This window comes from Scomber scombrus, chromosome 22 (genome assembly GCF_963691925.1).
Source record: "Scomber scombrus chromosome 22, fScoSco1.1, whole genome shotgun sequence".
NCBI classification, from domain to species: Eukaryota; Metazoa; Chordata; class Actinopteri; order Scombriformes; family Scombridae; genus Scomber; species Scomber scombrus.
Window position 1 is genome coordinate 23,049,826 of NC_084991.1, and position 7,974 is coordinate 23,057,799.

Below are 7,974 nucleotides of genomic sequence, written 5' to 3' on the forward strand. Positions count from 1 at the left end.
CTCCCTTCTTCCTTCCTTCCTTCTTCCATCCTTCCTCCCTTCACATCCTTCTTTCCTTCCTTCACTTCCTTCCTTTCTTCCTCCCTTCCTTCCTTCTTCCTCCCTTCCTTGACTCGAGGACAACATGAGGGCTAAGACACTTGTTTACATCCCATCATTTACCTTTTATTAACATGTTTTCCTTCTTCTTCTCTTCTTCTTCTCTTCTTCTTCTCCAGGAAACATCCTGCTGAACATCATGGTGCAGCCGTCGATGCCGTGCACCAGAGTGGGCAAGAACAACGTGATGGTCGTGTGCGTCCCGAACCCGGCCGTGGACGACAAGAACCCAACCAGCCCCGTCCCTCTTCTGATCCGGGTCAAGACGGCCGACGACGCCGACGAGCTCCACAAAACGCTGGAGGAGAAGAAAGGCTGAAAACCAATGTCGTCATCATCGTCGTCGTCGGTTACCGGCCGTTTTTTTTTTCTTTCCTTCCTTTTTCTTGTTTTTTGTTTTTTTTTAAATCGCAGACTTCACCACCTGGTCGTCCCTCTGCTGTCCACCCGGTCCGAAACCTGACGACGCGTTGACCTCATCACTGCCCGGTTTCACACACACACACACACACACACACACACACAGAGAAACACACACACACACATTTGTACTCCACTCACGTGATCATCCAGCTGTTTTGTCGCCTCCCTCTCGGTTTTTCCTCACCATAAATAAAATTTGGTCGTCATTACTGTGAAGTTTTTTTTTTTTTCTTTTTTTTTTTTTTCTTTAAACAACAAAAAAAAAACAACAAAAAAAAATCGTAAATCTGAGAAGCAGGTGTTCGCTGGTTGCCATGGCTACATTCCCCTTTTTTGGTCCGACGCTGCTGTAGAGAAACAACGACGCATCTTATCAACCGATAAGTTCGTTTTATTTTTAATTAAATTCGGTCGTCGGGTGTGAATCCAGACGAGTTATTGCACGAGGAACTTCACACCTGCGATCTTTACCACTCACGTTTCTTTCTTCTTTTTTTTTTTTTGGGAGAAGGAGGGAGGAGGGAGGGGGGGGGGGGGGGCTCCTAAATAAAAAGTCCAGTCGATTTGGTTTTACAAATTAAAATACTTGCAGTAACAGTTGATATTTTAATGAAAGTGTCGAGGATGATGAAGAGGGTTCCTTCCTCTGAGTGAGTGTCTTTCTTCTTCTTCTTGTTGTTGTTTTTTTGTTGCTCTGGATATTTATTGTGTCGGCAGGATTTGTATTTTTCACTGATTGAACCTGGTGTGAATGTTTCCCCCCCGCCCTCACTTCGCCTCTACCCCCGCCCCGCCCTCTTTCCTCCATCCATCCTTCCTTTCCTTCCTCCCTCCCTTCCTTCTTTCCTTTCCTCCCATCTTTCCTTCCTTCCGTCTGTCTGTCCTCCCTCCCTCCTTCTTTCCTTCCCTCCTCCCTCCTTTCCTTCCTTCCTCCCTCCGTCTTTCCTTCCCTCCTCCCTTCTTTCTTTCCCTCATTCCCTTCCTTCCCTCTGTGTCCTCCCTCCCTCCTTTCCTTCCTTCCTTCCTCCCTCCGTCTTTCCTTCCCTCCTCCCTCCCTTCTTTCCTTCCCTTCCTCCCTCCCTTCCTTCTTTCCTTTCCTCCCTCCTTTCCTTCCCTCTGTGTCCTCCCTCCTTTCCTTCCTCCCTCCTTTCCTTTCCTCCCTCCTTTCCTTCCTTCTTCCTTCCTCCCTCCTTTCCTCCCTTCCTTCCTCCCTCCCTCCCTCCTTTCCTCCCTCCTTTCCTTCCTTCCTCCCTCCTTTCCTCCCTTCCTTCCTTCCATCCTCCCTCCCTCCTCACCTCCTCCCCTCCCTCATGAAGAGCTTCTTAAAAACCCAACCACCGTGTAGAAGGGAAAGTGTGTGTATCAGACCAGTTTATTATATTTTATTTTTTTCCTGTAAAACATGAACAGTGTTTCTTTTCCAAGTGTCCTTTGTGTGGCTTCAGTCCGGCCTTCGAGGCGAGGCCTGCCGTCATCGTCTGACAACATTTGTAAAGACATTTATTGGAGAATAAAAAAAACAACGGAAACAAACTAAAACACGGCTGCTGCTTTTTTTTATTTTCTGTGATTTGTTTTTGTTTTGTTTTTTACTCCAGAAAACGTTAAAAGTTTGATTTTAGACCAAAGTTATTATAAAGTTTAACAAGTGATGAAATAGTTTAGTTTAGTTGAGTTTTAGACTTTCTATTAAGACTGATTATAACATTTCTATTTGTATACTATTAACCCTCCTGTCCTTGAGTCAAGGAAGGGAGGGAGGAAGGATGGAGGGAAAGGAAGGGAGGATGAAGAAGTAAGGAGGGAGGAAGGAAGGAAAGGAGGGATGAAGGGAGGGAGGAAGGAAGGAAGGAAAGGAGGGATGAAGGAAGGAAAGGAAGGATGAAAGGAGAGGAAGAAGGAAGGAAAGGAGGGGAGGAAGAAGGAAGGCAAAGAGGGGGAAGGAAGGGAGGGAGGAAGGAAAGGAAGGGAGGATGAAGAAGTAAGGAGGGAGGAAGGAAGGAAAGGAGGGATGGAGGGAGGAAGGAAGGAAAGGAGGGATGAAGGGAGGGAGGAAGGAAGGAAGGAAAAGAGGGATGAAGGAAGGAAAGGAAGGATGAAAGGAGAGGAAGAAGGAAGGAAAGGAGGGGAGGAAGAAGGAAGGCAAAGAGGGAGGAATGATGGAAGGAGGGAGAAAGGAAGAAGGAAAGAAGTAAGGGAGGAAAGAAGGACCCGGCAGGATGACACGAAAGTTAAACAAAAGAGATATAAATGATTAATGAGTTGAGCTGCAGAGATAAAAACGGGTTTAATGATTGATTAGTTGGTCTTTTTATGTTAAGTGGAGTCAATTTATTTATAGAAGACGTTTAAAAACCCCAAAGTGCTCTGAGGATCAAATAAACATACAGACAGTAAAAGCGTTTATTAAAAATGTTGCACAGAGAACATCTAACCACTTAGTTATTAATTGATTAATTGAGAAACTATTTTGACTAATTGATTAATCATCTTTTCTGGTTCCAACTTTTAAAATGAGATGAATTACTAATTTGACTATTTGGTTTTTTTTTAAAGACTTTTATGGAACTATTGAGACTTTTCATTGGACAGTAATCCTAAAATCTTCAACTATACCTTTTTGAGTTGGGTTAGGTGGATGGGTCGAGGTCAGGATGTCGAGGTTTTAGAGGGTTCAGGGTTAAAAAGCTCCGGTCTGAATCAAAACAATAGAAATAAGGTGGAAAAAAAAGAGGAAATGTGAGAATAACATTAATACAGTTGTGATTGAGGCCTGTAAAACATGATAATGTAATAATTAAACCCTCATAACTCAATAATAAATGTTATAATATTACAATACTGGGGAATTATTACATTAGGTTCTGCAAAAATGATGTTAACCCAATAATGTAATAATTTATTATATCATTGGTACAGAGAATTTTACATTATCAGGTTCTACAAGGCTGAGCAATAAATTGATATTATATTTGTCGTTATGGTTTTTAAAAGCTGCATTACTGATCTTAACAGACTGTTCTATTATCTGCTTTTATCCACTTTAGTCATTATATTCACATTACTGCTGATTATTTATCATAAATCTCAATGTGAAAGCACCGATAGTCATCTAAATATTCTTAAAATATAGATATCAAGGTATTTGGTTAATATTTGATTCTGCCGCAGGCGGGGAGTTCTGGTCCTCTGAAATGAGTCCAACCAGGAAGTAACTTAAACTGCATTCTATCAAGAGGCCACCAGGGGGCGACCGTTTTGGTGTCAAAAGGACTTCCGTCTCTATACAAGTCAATGGAGAATTCACCAACTTCTCACTTGATTTCTAACCTCAGTAAACGTTTTCAAAATGTGTTTATGGTCTCAATCGCTAGTTTGTTTTGACTGTTCCTTCCTTCCTTCCTCCGTCCCTCCTTCTTTCCTACCTTCTTCCCTTCCTTCTTTCCTCTGTGCTCCTTTTCTTTATCCCTCCCTCCCTCCTTCCTTTTTTCCTCCGTCCTTCCTTCCTTCCTTCCGTTCCTTCCTTTTTTCCTCCGTCCTTCCTTCCTTCCGTTCCTTCCTCCTCCCTTCCATCTGTGCTTCCTTCCTCCCTCCCTCCTTCTCTCTTTCTTTCCTTCTGTCCTTCCTTCCGTTCCTTCCTTTTTTCCTTTCCTCCCTCCCTTCTATCCTCCCTCCCTTCCTTCCTTCCATCTGTCCTTCCTCCCTCCCTCCTTCTCTCTTTCTTTCCTTCCCTCCTTCCTTCCTTCCTTCCTCTCTCCCTCCTTTTCCTTCCTTCTTCCTCCCTTCCCTCCTTCCTTCCTTCCTTCCTTCCTCTCTACCTCCTTTTCCTTCCTTCTTCCTCCCTTCCTTCCTACTTTCCTTCCTTCCTCCCTTCCTTCTTTCCTTTTTTGACTCGAGGACAACAGGAGGGTTAAAGCCTTCTTCAATGCAGTATGATGTTCATTTGGGACATTTTGGCCTCCCTGATTTTATATGTGACGATAAAGCAGGGTATGCATTAGGGCGTGGCTACGTGGTGATTGACAGGTTGATTGGTTCACAGGTTCAGGAGGGCGCCTCATGCTCCTCCTGATGCCCATATGAGTAGAATCCCTGTTTTTATTTTTCCCAGCATGCACCTGAAATGTTTAAGATGGTGCTGCTCAGATCCGATACTATTAGCCTCCGAGCAGCAGTCCACAAACCAATGGGTGACGTCACGGATGTTACGTCCATTTTATATACAGTCTATGGTCTGCCGATATCTCCCTGCTCTAGTTTTCATTTAATATTATAAATTCTGTCTTTAGTGAATTTATTCAGGAACCTTCACAGAAATCAGACGAGTACTTTTTAAATATTTCTTGTGTTTAAAGTTTAAAATGTGGAAACAAGAGAACCGACAACAAGCTGCAGTATTTTCTGGTAATGTGTATTTCAATAAATAAATACAGGAAAATGTTCACGCACACAGTTTGGAAACTAAGCAACAGAAACATGGAAACTGATCAACATGCACATTAAACTCGTGTCTCGTGTACAAAAAGCAACGGTGAGAAGCGTCTGTGATGTACGAACACGTCAAAAAAAGAAACAAAACATTTTTAACAAACAGGTTTTTAAAAAGGTTCTAAAAGCGTTTTTTTACAGTGCAAACTGTCACTGCTGTAATATCAAATGTTTCTTAGTTAAAGCGGTTTCTCTGCTATCGGACAGCGTGGATACATTCAGCGGCAGGAACTAAAAACTACGTTAACACTGAGCGGCGTTCGGCTCGTCCAACTAAAAACAATAAAAAGTCCCCCGTGGGATTATTCACGATTAAAATCACAATACGGAAAAAACACTGTGGACTTTGATCGAGGATGGCTTCGTCTCTTCAGTGCAAATCAATCGCCGATACTTTCCGATCAATTACGCTGTTAACACCGATACGTTCCGATCAATAACGCCCGTTAACACTGATACGCTCCGATCAAAAACGCAGCTAACGCTGATACGTTCCGATCAAAAACGCCGTTAACACGGATATGTTCCGATCAATTACGCCGAAACGTTGCGATCAATAACGCTATTAACACGGATACTTTGCCGATCAAAAACGCTGTTAACGCTGATACGTTCCGATCAATAACGCTGATACGTTCTGATCAATAACGTCGAAACGTTCCGATCAATAACGCTGTTAACGTTGATACGTTCCGATCAATAACACAGCTGACGATTCTGTTTCTAAAAACGTCAGATCGGTTTATTTTCATCGCAGGTCAACGGATCGTTAAATTGTAAAATCATCAAAATTCTTTAATCCGATCTTTTTCTGGTTATTTGTTATTAAGGATTAATTTCACGTGAACAGAAAGTGACGTATTTTTACATTTCAACCGAGAAGAAATTTTAAGTTCCCAGAATAAAAATTATAAAACTAATTTCCTATTTACGCAATTTTAGTGTTTATCAGATTTATTAATTAAATCTTAATTAACCGTATTGAACTGAATTGAACGATGCTAATTTCTAGAATTAAAGATGAATTAATCCTTTAATTCACTGAATAAAAATACACACAGAGACGTATATACGGGGAAACTAAGCCTAAAAAATTAAATAAATAATGACGTCATAATTTTATGTGGAAATCCTGAAAATCGTAATTTAACGTGATTTTATGCTAATTTTTACCCCAAAAAAAGTAAAAATTGGGAGATTAAATTTTAATATGTGAATTATAATAAAGTTCTAAATGCATTTAATTTAAAACGTTTAATATTACAGTTTTTATACCTAAAATATCACATTGTATTAAAGCCACAGGGCAAAAAAAAACAAACGTTAATGTAAATAAATTTAATTATATAATTTTTGGTTATAATTTTGATTTTATTCACATAACTTTACAACTTTAATCTTAAATATTAGAACTTTAATCTCAATCTAAGAGTTTTTCTTCCTCTTAATTTAACCGTTATACGCAAGATGTGAATTAAAACATCTTATATTGTCTGATTAATAAATGTGATTAAATTTATAGTGAAACTAATTATTTAAAGAGCCACTGCGCAGCGTTCGGTGGCGTCTAGCAGCAACGTTGCAGAGCTGGTGTGGATCCGTATGTAAATATAAAAGGCTCATTTTCCTATTTTCAGGTGATTAAACTCTGATTTTAAGCATTATTATCATTATTATAATTAATTTCTGTTCCTCTAGATGTCACTAAATTATACACATTGGCCCTTTAATATAATTTACAGTGATATTAAATTATTTGTTGACAAAGAAAACAAAGAAATGCTGATTTACAGATTTAAAAATGTAAATTAAGTTTGTGATTTTAGAGCTCTGGGAACTTTTTAAAGATATTTTTGTTCATTAACCCTCCTGTTGTTGAGTCAAGGGAGGAAGGGAGGGAGGAAAGGAGGGAGGAAGGAAGGAAGAAGGAAGGAAGTAGGAAAGAAGGAAGGGAGGAAGGAAAGAAAGGGAGGAAGAAAGGAAGGAAAGAGGGAAGGAAAGAAGGAGGGAAGGAAAGAAGGAAGGAAGGTAGGGAGGAAAAAAGGAAAGAGGGAGGGAGAAAGAAAAAGAGGAAGGGAGGAAGGAAAGAAGGAAGGAAGGAAAGAAAGGAAGGAAGGAGGGAAGGAAAGAAGGGGGGAAAGAGAGAAGGAAGGAGGGAAGGAAAGAAGGAGGGAGGGAGAAAGGAAAAGAGGAAAGAAGGAGGGATGGAGGAAGAAAGGAAGGAAGTAGGGATGGAAAGAAGGAGGGAGAAAGGAAAGAAGAAAGAAAGGGAGGAAGGAAAAGAGGAAGGGAGGAAGAAAGGAAGGAAGTAGGTAAGGAAAGAAGGAGGGAGGAAGAAAAAGAGGAAAGAAGGAAGGAGGTAGGAGGGACAGAAGGAAGGAAGGAAGATCGATGGAGGGAAAGAAGGAAAGAGGGAGGGAGAAAGGAAAAGAGGAACAGTCAAAACAGACGGGGTCATTTTGACCCGGGAGGACGACACGAAGGTTAAAAACAGCTTCAGTAGTGTTTCTTTCGTTCTTTAGGAAGCGTTGGCTGGTTTCTGACAGTTTTTAAATGAAATGAACACGAAGAAAAAAAAAAGGTTAAAAGTCGATAAGTTCTGGTTCAGAGTCGGATTTAAGGCTTCAGGAGCACGAAGGGAAAACGATGACATCATCGGTCAAACGATGACATCATCGGTCAAACGATGACATCATCGGTCAAACGATGACATCATCGGTCAAACGATGACATCATCGGTCAAACGATTACATCATTGGTCAAAACTTTTTATCATTTCCTGTTTTCTGCAAATACAAATAAAAAGATCTGAAGCTTTTTTCTTTTCCTTTTCTTTTGTTGTTGTTTCCTCCAGTTTTCCCTTTTTTCTCGTCTCTGTCGTTTTACTTCAGGAGTTTTTCAAGTCTCTTCCAGTTTGTTAGTTGCAGTTTTTTTTTTTGTCATTTTTAAACAAAAAATCCAGAG

At 40.5% G+C, this 7,974-nt stretch overlaps 1 protein-coding gene across 2 annotated transcripts in view; it reads left to right on the forward strand.

The window, feature by feature from the left end:
* Positions 1-763, forward strand: part of nup50 (nucleoporin 50) — a 13,487-nt gene extending 12,724 nt beyond the window's left edge. For both annotated transcript variants that reach the window (XM_062443472.1, XM_062443473.1), the window contains exon 8: positions 219-763. In XM_062443472.1, coding sequence (XP_062299456.1) covers positions 219-418 — 200 coding nt within the window. In that variant the 3' untranslated portion in view covers positions 419-763. The remainder of the gene's footprint in view (positions 1-218) is intronic.
* Positions 764-7,974: the final 7,211 nt, after the last annotated feature.